At 49.3% G+C, this 15,161-nt stretch overlaps 1 protein-coding gene across 1 annotated transcript in view; it reads left to right on the plus strand.

Moving 5' to 3' along the window:
- Window positions 1-15,161, plus strand: part of CPXM2 (carboxypeptidase X, M14 family member 2) — a 74,093-nt gene that overhangs the window by 29,242 nt on the left and 29,690 nt on the right. Inside the window, exon 3 of the mRNA XM_009910425.2 lies at window positions 1,926-2,065. Coding sequence (XP_009908727.2) covers window positions 1,926-2,065 — 140 coding nt within the window. The remainder of the gene's footprint in view (window positions 1-1,925; window positions 2,066-15,161) is intronic.

Here is a 15,161-nt window from a genome sequence, read left to right on the forward strand (position 1 = left end):
GGGACTCTGCCTTCAGGGGTGAAAGTCATCAGTATTTGTCACTTGTGCAGTGGTGAAACCCTGCTACTCAAGTGAGGTTTCTTCTGCCTCCTTCTCCTGGTGGGAGAAGTCCAGAGAACGCTGGGGATTAGCCATGCAAAGCAGTCGTTTGTATGCAGGTCAGCAGGAGGCTTCTTGGTCTCTTCTGTTCGTTTCACCGATTGGTTGTGAAAAGCTCCGGCATCAAAACACAAACGGCAAAATCATTTAGGTTCTGCTTTCAGCCCTTGTGCTCCAATTCCTCTCTTTTGGCAGTGGTTGCTATAAATACTGAGCATGAGTAATACTTTTGGTTTGGTTTTTTTTCCTTTTCTTTTCTATTTTTTCCTTCCAAACTTCCTATGGCCAAATGGCTTTTGTGCTCACCCCGCTGGGAATGGAGAAGAATTGAAGCAGAAGTGGTTTGATATTGGGTATGGTTTCACTGCGGCTTCAGGTGGCTTGTGCTGGAAGACTGAAAGCTCTGTCTTCATTTGAATCCCTTTAGGCAGTGATATTGTTCCCCTCATTATGGAACAAAGCTTTGGAGCAGGGATCATTTCAGCAGGTGTTTATTCTGCCTTGCACATGTTTGACTCAGAAGAGAAATGTGAATTAAAATCAGAGTCCTATAATTTGTAAAGGAATTGTAAACGTTTGCTTTCCCCTCAGCTTAGCTTCTGGGTACATCACAAGCAGCTGGTTTGGGTTTATCTGAATTACAGTTTGCCACATGCATATTTATGGATAACTTATCTGGGTGCAGCAGAGAAAAGTCCCTTTTTCTGGATCGAAAATGTGGGGAGGGTGGAAGACACTGCATGTTGAGAAACGTTTCTGCTTTTGTCCACAAGTGAAATGGAATGGACAGTTGTGCCCTTGGGTGCTTCATTTGCTCTGCATGCACACAGGCACCAGCTGCAGGCGTCCCGCTGAGCAGACAGCAGCTGTCTGCCAGAGCTGTAAGATCTCTCTCTAATATGGACTTAGAAAGTTTTCCATACTCATTTCTATTGGGGAGATAGTTAAGAATATCCACGCTTGGAATTGCATGGGTGACAGTGACAAATGCTCATTACACACAGATGAAGTGTGAAAATACACACAGCTGCAGAGGACCATATGGAAAAGCTTCTGTGCTCTGTATGGTTGTAGCCAGCTTGGTGCCAAGCACCTCCTGGGCTTCAGTAATCAGACAAATCTCTCAAGACCTCGGAGGCTGTGTTTCTTTTAATGCTATTTCAGATGGCTTTGGGACAGAGCTTACTCAAAATCCCCTGCAGCCATTTCTTTGGCAGATGTTGAGGAGGCTGTTGGTGGTGTTCTTACCTGCATAAACTGGGATAGGACTGGTACACGAGTTGGAGTACGACTGGATGTACCTGAATGGTTAACCTTTGACACCTCAGTGATGAAAAATAATCGTTCTGGGACTGAAAAACTGCTGGGAGGCAGTACTACTGTGTCCATATGCACTGCACTCTGCTGCTGCTTTCAGGAGGAGGGAGATTGCTCCATCACAGACCCTTACTGGCATGGATTGGGACTGGCTTTTCAGGGCTTTCATAACTCATGTGGATATTTCTTCTGGATAAAGACTTTACCAGGCCACAGCATGGAGAGGTGGGCCAACCTGAATGTCTGTTCATGCCTTCTAACTTGAATGTCGTTGTAATGGTTCTTTGTTTTCAAAGGGGCTCTGCAGAATTTCCCTCCCCACTTTGAGTAAGCAAATACTTTGGTCACTCCATGTAGTTGTTGAGGGTGACACTCTCAGGGGTCTTAAACCCGAGCCAAAGGAGTAAGTGGAATGAACAATGTCTCCATGGCTTTGGCAACCCCCTTCCCTGTGAGAGACCTTCAGTTTCTTGGTTCTGATGATGAAGCCAATTTTGCTTTCTTTTCAGGCAGGTGTTAATGAAAATGACTTTTATGATGGTGCTTGGTGTGCTGGCAGAAACGATCCCTACCAGTGGATCGAGGTGGATGCTCGCAGGCTGACGAAGTTCACCGGTGTCATCACGCAGGGAAGGAACTCCCTCTGGTCGTAAGTACCTCCTGGCTTCTCTCCGTGGCATCCTGAGCTTTGCCTTCTGTTGGTTTGCTGCTTCAGGGGCAGAAGAAAGGGTGGAAATGCTGTGTGGCCACCAAGCAGCTGGAGGGGGGAACAGTAAAAGACAAAGTGGTGTGATGGGACATAAAATGCAGGCTTAAGGTAGCAGATTTCTGTAGTCTTTGTTCACCTCTGGCCAAGGATGCAGCAAAATGCCCTCAGGTGATGCACCTTTAGAAGGCCTCAGCTTGGCAAGCTTGCTTGTGTTAAACTTCCTAATTCTTTTCCAATATTTAATGTGTTGCTTTACCATCTCAGACTGGTCAGTGATCTTTGGCATTTCCTAACACTTAGGCAATCACCAAGGAATTGGTAAAGTTCCAAACCAACCTTCTCTTTTAATGAGCTGTTAAAGCAAACTTACATCTCTACTCTTTTGTTCTGTAGAAGAATCGAGAATATAACCAAAAACCACAGAATAGCCTAGGCTGGAAGAGACCTTAGAGATCATCCAATCCAACCTCCCTGCCATGCAGAGTGTGTTGCCCAGGACTCCAGTGGGCAGCAGGCATGTTGTGTTGTGCTGATGCTAGGTATGCTCTGTGCAGTTGACCCTGCTGGCTAGGAACCTTTAAGGAAGGGCTACTTGCCACGAATGGGGCAGCTGCCTTGCTCCAGAGTCTGAGGAGGCAATCCAGACATGCTCAGCCCAGGAGCTCAGGTTTGGTCAGACGCTGCTCCTCGCTTCCACAGCTGCAAGCATTTCTCAGCTTTCTGCTTGCATAAGGAGTGTGTGGCACAGACTTGTGTGCATCTGTGCTTGGTGATGGAGCTGGCAGTGATGGGGCAATGGTTGGATTCAATCATCCTTGAGGTCTTCCCCAACTAAAATGTTATGGTTCTGTGGTCTACTCATTGGTGACCTGCTCCTGAGTGTGGCTGCCCAGGTTGCTCTGTGACACAGTACTGTGGATAAGGTGAGAGCCGTGCACGAGGGACACAGCAAGCAGCTGGAAGAAACAGGGCCCAGAAATGATGCTTTCCTGCTTTCCTGATCTTCACAAGTTGGTCCAGTCTCCATTTTTTGCTGAGCCTCATTGCATTACAAGAGCAAACAAACCCCACGTGTGCTGCTAGGCCTTTTGACCAAGTTTGCAGGAGAGGCACAAGCTCAGCTCCATCCTGCTCAGATCTCTCATCACTTCATAATACCATTTTGCCATGTAATAAAAGGCCAACCAGAGAACTTAGCACTGTAAGAAAAGATTCTTTTTTTACCTCTACTATAATTTAATATTCTGAGTGGTGGGGTTTTTATTTCTTTGAGTGCTGCTGTGGGATCAGAGCCTCTTTGGCAATAAGGTTTCTATATTTGTTTCATTGTTCTGTGCTGGGGAGATAATTACTGTGGCAAAGTTTTATTCTGCTCTGTATTCACACTCTTGACATTGCTGTTCCTGTCCACACCAGTGCTGCACTGCTTGGTCTTCTCATATCTCTATTCGTAGTTCAGCTCTACTGCAAGTTCACAGCAGGGACTGACACTGTTTGTAGTTGGTATTCAGTCGTCTGGCTGGTTGGGTTTTAAGTGACCTGCTCTTGCTTTTGCTCTATTGCCCCATGAGGAGTCTGTGGGCAAAACCCTGAAGGGCTGCAGTAAGAGCAGGGTTGGCGAAGGGAGAGCAAGTGGAGGCTCCTCCTGGGTTGCTACTCAGAGCAGAGAAACAGGCACAGCTCTGCCTCGTGGGTGCAAAGATGGTTTGACCTGGATGAGTTGCACTGAGGCCCAGGCTAATGTCTGCTGGAAAGCATATCCTGTAAGGCTGAGCTCTGCCCCATGGAGAGGCTGGAGGAATGGGGAGAAACAGCCCAAGGAAGGGGTGAGCTCCTTCTCTACCTCCAGCTTACAGACAAGGGACTGCAGTGGAGGTGGCTTCCCTGGTCAGAATGTGATGGCCACCATGTCGCTTGCTTCTCTTGGTACAGCCTTGGCTGTGGGACTGGCTTCCCTGGAGACCAACTCATCTTCCCTCTCCTCATCCAGCTGAGCAGATAAAATCAGTGTAGCTGATGTTTGTGTGCTCTGCTCCTGCATGTGGAAGTCCTCAGATTTCAAGAATTGCTTGATACCCTCTGAGGCACCAAAGGAGATGTTTGTGCTGATGCATGCAGCCCTCATCCAGGCCAGGAGTGCTGTCCTGGGGTTTCCAGGGTCTTTGCACCAGGGAACATCACACTCAGGAAGATGACAGATGCTGCTTTCTGAGTTACTCATCTTGTTACAGCTGAAAGATGATCTCTGTATGAGTTCCTACCCCAATTCCTCCAGCAGTCAGGAAAGTGAGGAGGAAATTAAAACAAAATCCTGGTATGACAAGAGCTGTGCAAAGGGAAATCCAATCCAGACAACAGTAGAGGCCTTGAGCTTAGTGTAGAAGTTGCCTTAGGGTGGGCTTCAGAGGCACCTGTGGAAGCTCAGGAGATGCTGACCTCACTGCAGTCACAGGAGTTGTGTGCCATGAAGTGCCTGCTGTGAGCCAGCACAGGAGAAACAGTCCGTAGGACTTCCACCGGTGTGGGCAGGCTCCTCGGTGACTGGTTTGCTCTGCTGGGCACTGGAAGGGAAGGAGGTTGATTAGCTTCCTTCTCATACTTGGTTTCTGACTGTGGTGGTATGGAAAAGGACAATTTATGACATGAGAGGCTATGCCAAAAGATGCCATTCTGCTCCCTGAGCACCTTCCCAGCTTCCTGAACCCCTGCAACAGGAGTATGCAACTTTCCTAGAATACATAGAATAAACCAGGTCGGAAGAGACCTTCAAGATCACCGCGTCCAACCCATCAACCAATCCAACACCACCCAAACAACTAACCCACGGCACCAAGCACCCCATCAAGTCTCCTCCTGAACACCTCCAGTGATGGCGACGCCACCACCTCCCCAGGCAGCCCATTCCAATGTGCAATCACTCTGTATAGAACTTCTTCCTAACATCCAGCCTGAACCAGTCAAGCTAAGAGGGCCAGCAAGAAGACCTCCACTCTGGACTTCCGGAGGGCGGACTTCAGGTTGCTCAAGGAAACAATTCAGAGGGTTCCTTGGGAGAAAGCCCTTAAAAATAAAGGGGTCCAGGAGGGCTGGACCTGCTTCAAGAAAGAGCTGATGAAGGCTCAGGAGCAGGCTGTGCCAATGTGCCGGAAGAGGAGCCGCCGGGGCAGACGGCCAGCCTGGCTGTGTAATGAACTTTTAATTGAACTAAGGGAAAAAAAGAGGGTGTATCATCTTTGGAAGAAAGGTGAGGCAACCCATGGAATGTTTAAAGAGGTTGCTAGGGCATGTAGGAGGAAAATTAGGGAGGCAAAAGCATATTTGGAACTTAAACTGGCCTCTGATGTGAAGGACAACAAAAAGTCCTTCTATAAATATATTAATAGCAAGAGGAAGGGCAGGGACAACCTCCACTCCTTGGTTGACATAGAAGGAAATGTTGTAACACAGGATGAGGAAAAGGCAGAGGTACTTAACACCTTCTTTACCTCAGTTTTTACTACCTGGAAAGAACGTCTACCAGACAGCTGGCCTGCAGAACTGGCAGAGGGAGCCAGGGAGCTGCATGGTTTCCCTTTGTTCCATGAGCAAGTGATAGGAGCTCTCCTCAGCAGCTTGGACCCCCACAAGTCCATGGGACCAGATGGGATCCATCCTAGGGTGCTGAGAGAGCTGGCAGATGAGCTGGCCAAACCACTCTCCATTATTTTTCATCAGTCCTGGCTCACTGGAGAGATCCCAGCTGACTGGAAGCTGGCCAACGTGGTACCCATTCACAAGAAGGGCCGGTTGGATGAGCCAGGGAATTACAGGCCTGTCAGCCTGACCTCAGTGCCAGGAAAGATTATGGAGCAGGTCATCCTGAGTGCAATCACACAACACTTAGAGGATGGCCAAGGGATCAGGCCCAGCCAGCATGGGTTTAGGAAGGGCAGGTCCTGCCTGACCAACCTGATCTCCTTCTATGATCAGGTGACCCGCCTGGTGGATGTGGGGAGGCCTGTGGATGTAGTCTACCTGGACCTCAGCAAGGCCTTTGACACCGTTCCCCATAGCAAGCTCCTGGCCAAGCTGTCAGCCCATGGCTTGGATGGGAGCACACTGCGATGGGTTAGGAACTGGCTGGAGGGCCGAGCCCAGAGAGTGGTAGTGAATGGTGCCACATCCAGCTGGCAGCCAGTCACCAGTGGTGTGCCCCAGGGATCAGTGCTGGGCCCCATGCTCTTTAACATCTTTATTGATGATCTGGACGAGGGCATCGAGTCCATCATCAGTAAATTTGCTGACGACACCAAGCTGGGCGCAGGAGTTGATCTGCTGGAGGGTAGAGAGGCTCTGCAGAGGGACCTCGACAGGCTGGGCAGATGGGCAGAGTCCAACGGCATGAGATTTAACACATCCAAGTGCCGGGTTCTGCACATTGGCCACAGCAACCCCATGCAGAGCTACAGGCTGGGGTCAGAGTGGCTGGAGAGCAGTCAGGCTGAGAGGGACCTGGGGGTGCTGGTCGACGGTAGACTGAACATGAGCCTGCAGTGTGCCCAGGCAGCTAAGAGGGCCAATGGCATCCTGGCCTGCATCAGGAACAGTGTGGCCAGCAGGAGCAGGGAGGTCATTCTGCCCCTGTACACTGCACTGGTTAGGCCGCACCTCGAGTACTGTGTCCAGTTCTGGGCCCCTCAGTTTAGGAAGGATGTTGACTTGCTGGAACGAGTCCAGAGAAGAGCAACAAAGTTGGTGAGGGGTTTGGAACATAAGCCCTACGAGGAGAGGCTGAGGGAGCTGGGGTTGCTTAGCCTGGAGAAGAGGAGACTCAGGGGTGACCTTATTACTCTCTACAACTACCTGAAGGGAGGTTGTAGACAGACAGATGTTGGTCTCTTCTCCCAGGCAAGCAGTACCAGAACAAGAGGACACAGTCTCAGGCTGCGCCAGGGGAGGTTCAGGCTGGATGTTAGAAAAAAGTTCTATACAGAAAGAGTGATTGCACATTGGAATGGGCTGCCTGGGGAGGTGGTGGAGTCGCCATCACTGGAGGTTTTTAGGAGAAGACTTGACAGGGTGCTTGGTGCTGTGGGTTAGTTGCTTGGGCGGTGTTGGATTGGTGATGGGTTGGACGCGATGATCTTGAAGGTCTCTTCCAACCTGGTTTATTCTATTCTATTCTATTCTATTCTATTCTAACCTCCCCTGGTGCAGCCTGAGACTGTGTCCTCTTGTTCTGGTACTGGCCGCCTGGGCAGTACCAAGAGGCAGATGTGGGAGAACAGGCTGGTTTCAGGTAGGAGAGAATGCAGCCGTCTCTCCACACCCCTCTGGTCTGTGCTGTGTTAGAAGCAAGAGCCTGCCAAGCTCGAGAGCCAAGGGGAGGTTTTTGTGTAAGCCTTGGAGGCTTTCCCAGCAGTACATAAAAGAAGATCAAGACAGTAGGATGTATGCTAGGTTCAACAGATTGTGATAGTGACAAAGAATCAGAAAAGCCTCTTTGTACTGAACAAGAAACTTTAACAAAGTGGGAAAATGTACTTAACTGAAAGTTCTCTTTGGGCTTCTGCCTGGATCAGACTTGTGCCTGGTCCCCCTTAGCTTCCTGCTGCCGCTGTAATGAGGAGGTGTGAAATGACAAGGGAGGGCAGGTGAGGACACCCTGATGAATCCTGCACCGAGTGACTTTTCCCTGTGACTGCAGGGCTGCAGTGTTTGAGTTGGGAGCAGTCTGGCTTTTGGCTCTGCTTGGGTGCCTGAGTGGTAGCCAAATCTGGTGTGCTGGTGTTGGAAGCGACACTTTGGCTCCTTCATAGCAGCTCCAGCAGCTTGATTTTGGTGGCCCACTCTATCCAGAGACAACCAATTCACATCTAGCTTGGCTTGCTGGAGGTGGGGTGTTGAGCTTTATAGGTGATGAGCAGTTGAATCACAGCATTGTTTTCATTGAGGGACCTTCAAGATCAGCAAGTCTGACCCATGTACCTCGGCACCACATCTACAGAGCTTTTAAATCCCTCAGGGGTGGGGATTCCCTAGGAAGCCTGTTCCAGAGCCTGACAGCCATTCAGGGAAGAAATTGCTCCTAACGTCCAAGCTAAACCTCCCCTGGTGCAGCTTGAGGCTGCTTCCTCAGCTTGCTACTTGGGAGCAGAGACCAAGCCCCACTTTGCTACATCCTCTTTCAGGGAGTTGTAGAGAGTGAGAAGGTCTCCCCTCAGCTGCCTCTTCTCCAGACTAAACTGCCTCCATAAGACTTACTCTAGAGCCTTCACCAACTCCATTGGTCTTTGGACATGCTCCAGCACCCATGGGCCCAAGCGTGAGCCCAGCCTCCAAGGTGCAGCCTGCCCAGCCCACCACGCAGGCGACTCACAAGTGCACAGGGCTCTCACCTTGTGCTGGCAGCAGCAGCCTCACCGCACTTGTTCTTCTCCCAGGCTCACCTGGAAGCTCCTCTTTCATGTCTCTTTCTCTGTGGGCTGTGCCTTGCTTTTTCTGTCCAGGGCTCTTGTACTTGGGGCAGGGTCTTGAGGAGGAAAAGACCAAGGTGCAGAAACTTCTCTTGGAAGCACAGATGACCTGACTAGAGAAGGGAGCCATGCTTGGTTAGCAATGAATACTGGAGTTGTTCAATCATTTCCTTTATAAGGAAAAACACTTCTGAGTCAGATTTTGTGTTCAAGCTGCCTGGCTGTGAATTCCATGGAGTCACATGGAATCCTCTCTTTCTGCTTTGCTTTTCCCCTCCTGTAATAAGCAAAACCAGGCTTGGACAAAAACTGAATTTGAGGAGTTCTTCCTTTGTCCAGTCAAAGACAACATGTGGGCTCAAGGGCTGTGGTTGTTCAGGCACTGCAGTTGTTCTTGGAATACCTGAGATCATGGCAAAGTTCTCTCTGACCAGCACAGAGGGCACTCTGCTTGGATTACCCAAGACCTGCAGATGTTGTTTTCCACAGCTAAAGAAACAGGATGTCTTTATGGTTTTTACAGTGAAGATACCCAGAATCCAGAAGTGCCCAAGGCTGGCTGATGTGAATAAAAGCTCTAACAGAGAGTGGGCAGATGTTCCTGTGTATGAATTGAACTTCTGGAGATCAGGGTCTCCAGGCATTTAGCAGAATGAATACCCAACAGTCAACAGACAGACATCAGTGACATCTCTCTGCAGAGCTCTTTGGTTTGCTCTCCTAGGCTACAGACAGTGAGAGTGATGTTAGAAAGGCATGTGGCAGCCTTCCCTGAGAGGTGGATTGTGCCTTAACTGGGCAACAAAGGGTTTATGGCTGAATATTTGGGGGAGGGAATTCTTTATGTTGCTGCCAATACGTCACGGAGTTATTCTGCTAGAAAAGCCCTTGCAGAGCACCGAGTGCAATCACTATGTATAGAAGATCTCCTTCAGTCTTACAAAGCATCTTTAAAGACCAGCTCAGAAGGCTGTGGAGTGGGCTGGGGAAGCAGCACTGTGGAACTGTGCCATTTGAAGCAATGATGTGACAGGGTGAAATATGCAACCTCTTGACAGAGGGAAGAAAACATTCATCACTCCTAGCAGTGTTGGCAAGAATCCAGAAGCCAGAGGAAAGATGTTTCCCACAACCCAGACTGCTGTCTGATAATTCAGCACCATGTTCTGTATCAAGAGAAAGCCCATGTGTCTGCAGAGGCTGTGCTGGCTAGTGGGAGACTTTGGGCTGCTCCACTCGGGATGCTTGGGGTTTCAGGAGAGGCTGCAAGGCTTCAGCAAGTCAGGAGTGTGTGTGAGGATGCATTTCCATAAAGCATTGTGCACTCTCTCTGCACACCAGGAAGCAGCAGACTGGCAGCAATAGGACAGACCACAGATGAAATAACCTGGGCAGAAGGGTCAGGTCCTGAACTTGGAAACCTTTTTGAAAACAACAAAATAAACAAACAAAACCCAACCACCAACAAAACAACAGGAACCCCCCCAGAAAAACCCAACCCAAAACCAAACCAAAGACCCCAGCAGCCCCCCAAAACCTGCACATAGACAAACAAAAAGAAAACCAAACAAAGAGTTACATTTTGTGTATAGAATCACGGAGCTGTTTTGTCTGGAGCAGGTCTCTAGGATCAGCTGGAGTCCAGCTGCCAACCCAGGACCATGATGCCCATTAGACCACATGCTGCAGGGCTGTGAGCTTCCCATCTTTCTTGAACACCTCCTCATGAAAACACTGAAGAGTTTTTTGTTTGGTTTTTAATCTTATGCAGAATATTTGTCCTTAAGGAAAAAAAGATGGAGCAACAGCCATTTTCACAGCCTGATTTGAGAGGACTCCAGCTCCAAAGTCCTCTGCACAAGGAGGACCTGAATCTGCTAGAGTGTGTCCAGAAGAGATCACAGGAATGACCAGAGGGCTGGAACACATCTGATGAGAAGAAAGGCTGAGAGAGTTCAGGTTGTTCAGCTTGGGGAAGAGAAGGCTCTGGGCAATACCCTTGTGGCCTTCAGTGCTTTAAAGAGGCCTGTGATAAAGACAGGTTTGGCTCTTCTCCCATGTGACAAGTGCCAGGACAGGAGGAGGCAGCCTCAAGGCACACCAGGGGAGGCTTACATTGGAGACTGGGAACAGTTTATTTCCTGAATGGGTAGTCAAGCCTTGGAACAGGTTGCCCAGGGAAGTAGTGGAGTCACCATCCCTGGAGGGATTTGAATGATGTGTAGCCGTGGTGCCGAGGGGCATGGCTTAGGGGTGGCTTAATGGTTGGACTCTGCCAGCAGAAAGATTCTGTGTTTCTCAGGGGTAAAACACACCACCAGTACAATGCTGCTTTTGAGAGCATGGTAGAACAGACTCTGAATCCTGTCCAGCTCACAATAACAATTTGTTCAACTTCCATCACTGTGCCATGTTAATTTTCCACCTCAATTCTTGTATCCTACACAGGGGTTTGGGTACTCACCATCCAGTCCTGGTGCTGGGGAGCTGGCTGTGTGGCCAGCTCAGCTGATCCTGCAGAGGGGGAGTTCTGACAGCACACCCACCAATGTGATTATGCTTTCACAAGGTAGTTTGACAAAGATGTCAGAGCTGATGATGTTCTCTTGTGGGTGCGATTTGTCATGGTGCTCTTGCTCCAGCTGTGGCTCTTTTGCCAAGGGCTGGGTGACTCACCACACAACACTGGGAGGGAGCAGGTCACTGCCACCCACAAGGGCTTCTGCGTGGTAGAATTCATGGAATGGTTCATAGAATTACAGAATGGTTTGGGTTGGAAGGGACCCATCCATTCCAACTGCCCTGCAGTGAACAGGGACAGCTTCAACTAGAGCAGGATGCCCAAAGCCTCATCCAACCTGACCTGGAGTGTACCCAGCAATGGGGCATCTCCCCCCTCTCTGGGCAACCTAAGCTTAACCACCACTGCAGCCAGCAAAAGGGTGGTGGTGTGTGGAGAGAGCCTGCTGTGCACGTTGAGGCTCAGCAGGTACACTTTGGAATGGCCTGCAATGGGCAGTTATGGAACAGCTGAGCTGGAGCCTTTAGGAATAGGATCCATCCCATGGGTGCTGGCAGGTGCTGCCCCAGACTACCCACATTAACCACAGCCTTGATCTGTGTATTTGTGCGTGTGCATTGTGACTTGTCATGAGAATGATTGAGAAGGAGGACAAGAGCACCTAGGGGACATAATTTCCTCTCCACCCATGCCCTGTGCATCCTTCCCGAGTCAGCATCCCTGCTCTGTGCACCACGATGGCCACATCTTTGTGTGCTTGGTGGTTGTGAGCCCCTGCAGCATTGCTGCAAAGGCACTCACGGCTGAGCACACCGAGGGCTGTGCTTGCCGGTTGCTGTCATAGCATCAGACAACAACAGGGGCTGGAAGGGACCTCTACAGAGCTAGGCCAACCCCCTGCTGAAGCTGGGTGACCCACAGCAGGCTGTCCAGGAGCACATTGGCCAGGTGGGTTTGGAAGCTCTCCAGAGGAGACTCCACAACCTCTCTGTGCAGCCTGCTCCAGGGCTCCAGCACCCTCCCAGCAAACAAGCTTCATGTCAAACCTCCTGTGTTCTGGTTTTCAGCTGATGGCCCTGGTCCTGTCCCTGTCAGAGTTTTTCATTTATCATGGCTTCAGTATTCACAGGAAGGAGACCAGAAGACACAGCGAGGCAGCAGCTGTGTAGCTGCATCTGGGTGTGATCAGCACACACGAGAATGGGAAACTTCAAACATCACAAAGGAGGTTTAGAGTCACAGCTTGGTTTAGCAGATAGAGGAAGGATGAAAGGGGAAAGTCTGCTGTGTGAAGAATTCCAAATAGCATCAATTTTGTGTGACCCATTCTTGGGTTAATACTGAGCAGCAGAAGGAAACACCCACGTCTGGCACCAGATTTTCTGGGAAGGTCAGAAAGAGATTAAAATCTTGTCCACACCTGGCTGCAAGTGGCAGAGGTTGGGTAGGAAATGCATCTGCAGCCCCACACTCTCCTCCCTGAAGTGAAAGCTTTGAAACATTTGGTTTCCCTCGTTTGAACCAGTGGAATTCTGGCCCTGAGCTCTCTTTTGATAGGGCCTCCAGAGAGGCAGGCTTCACAGCAGTGAATTAATTTCAGTCACCGAGAGGCCATTTTAAAAATTAAACCTTCAAGGCTTTCAATTATTAAAACATTTATAAAATGCCCTTGCTGGCTCAGTCAAGCTCCATCCCTGAGAGCAGAAGGAGCTTCATTAATTGGTAGAGCTTGCTGAGCTACCTGTGGTGAGCCTGAGCCTGCTCTGCCTTGGCTTGTTTTGGGAGCTGTTATGTTATCAACATAAATATTATTAGAGAATATGAATGCTAATGGCTTTATGCTTGATTGTGTGAGATGACAAACTGCATCTCCAAGCAGCAGGCCTTTAATTGCCAGCATGCTGATTCCATTGCATGAGTACAGTTTAATCCAAGGGTTCCCTGGCATTCTTCAGGTACGGAAATTCCATTGCAAGTGTTTTGGCTTGTCAGTTTCTGCATTACTGGAGGACACACAGCTGGCTGCCTGGCTCCTTCTATTTTCCATCATTTTAGGGGTTTGTAATGCATCTAAACCAGATTACAATGAGAGCAGAAGCATAATAATATGTTCAGCTGGAGCTGTGACCGTTGGTAGAATCCCCATTAGCACCATCTGCACTATTTGCTAATCTGATCCCCAGCAGCTCTGCCGCTCTGGACTTGAGCTTCTGCTGACTGGCACCTGCCAACCTTCCTGCTTTCTCTCAAATCATGTGGGGTTGAGTGGTGTGGAAAAATGTCCTTGGAGACTAGGATAAGAGTATCAGCTTTATTTCACTTCTGCTTATTCAGCTTTCCATAACTGAGAAGCTTGGCTTTAAAGTATTAGATGCAGCAGACGCTGTGCAAACCAGATCCAACCCTACCCAAATAGTCAGAAGTCCCAGCTGAGGCTGGGCAGCCAAAAGCCTGGCATTCATCCACATCTTCTCATTGAGCACTTGCTGTGTGTTGTGCTGAGCTGGGACTCATCTTTGTGTCTAATGCACATACAGAAAAGCGAGCAAATTATCTTGGGGAAGGGAAGGCAGAAAGACTTCATTGTCCTGGTGCTGCTCTGGTATCTTTGCCTATGCTCAGGGGCCTGATGATGTGGTCGGATAAGAAAAGCTGATTCCCTGGGCAGGAGCCTAGGGCTGCAGGAGATCTGTTATGAATCCTCTGCTTTGGTTCAGATTTCCCCTCTCTCCATGGGGAAGTCACTGAATTCCTCACCTTGTCTTGTTTTTCACCTGGAAATGACCAAACTGAACATTTTAATGCACCATGTGAAACTAAAACTGAAGCTGTGCAAAGAAGCCTGATCTAAAGCTAATGCATTAGAGAGAAAGCTCAACTAATTAGTAAGAGTAATAATTGAAATATCCACCACATGAAGTGGCTTTGAATAGTAGTCGGAGTTGTGCACTGATTTTCTGTGAATTGAATTGATGCTTCAAGAGCTGCTGAGATTCCTCAGGCTCTTCCTGAAGAGCTCAGGCTGGCATGAGGTTTAGAGGATGATTAGTGGGAAGGACCTGGGTCCTAATGGTTCCTGTCCCCTCTGCAGTTCTTGATCCTTTGTTAGCATTGATGGAACTCCTGGGGCAGTCATGTAAGCAGCACTTTGTGCTGGAGCATGATGAACTAGAGGTAACCTCAAGTGCTTTTGAAGGTACTGTCGTGCAGTAACTCCTGGACTCCAAGCTTCCTGCCAAGAAAGAGCTCAATAATTAACACATTCTCTCTTCTAAATGCTGGCATACAACTGCCCCTGAATTATGGCTCCTTGCCTCTAAACCCAGCTAATAGCTGAGAAATAGAATGGTAGGGCCAGGGAGATTTTGCAGAGTGAATTCAGAAGAGCTTATACTAAAGAAAAATAAATGTCTGGGACACCCTAACTACTGGAAAGCTTAATGGCTTTTTGTCAGCTTTCCTTGGATAGCTTCATTGCTCAGCCCTGACAGGCCCCAGAGAGGCTGGATGTGCCACAGCGCACAAGTGAGTGTTTGCAAATCCCAAAGCCAGGGAGATGGATCTCCTTGTCAGCAGGTAACAACACGGGTGACATTCCCCAATGTTTCCTCTAGCCAAGGCTTTTCTTCAGCTGCCATGTGTGTCTGATGGATGTCCCCAAGAACTCCAGGCCTCTGCCCCCTGTAGGTATCAAGCCCTGCAGCTCCAGGCAGGATTGTGCCCGCTGCAAGCAGCCTGCCTGCTAATTCCAATGTGTGTGCAGTACTTCCTTCAGCTCTCTGGAAGCATCAGACCTCCTCTGCTGCACATGTGTAGCTTTCAAGGAGAGTTATTACATGACTGCTCCTCTGCTGGTCTGTGTCTGTGGAAGTAGCTGGGGCTACTTCCCCTCCCTGCCTGATCAGAACCTCTGTGTGTTAGGTTCTGCAAGTTTTCCAGACACTGACTGCATGGATGCCTGCAGAGCTCCCTTCTCTTACCCCCAGGAGTTCAAGGCAGAAGATGACACTTCTGAAGGGAATGTGAACTTCCAGCAGCCTTCAGAACATTGGCAGAAGTT

Source organism: Dryobates pubescens, chromosome 8, assembly GCF_014839835.1.
Source record: "Dryobates pubescens isolate bDryPub1 chromosome 8, bDryPub1.pri, whole genome shotgun sequence".
NCBI classification, from domain to species: Eukaryota; Metazoa; Chordata; class Aves; order Piciformes; family Picidae; genus Dryobates; species Dryobates pubescens.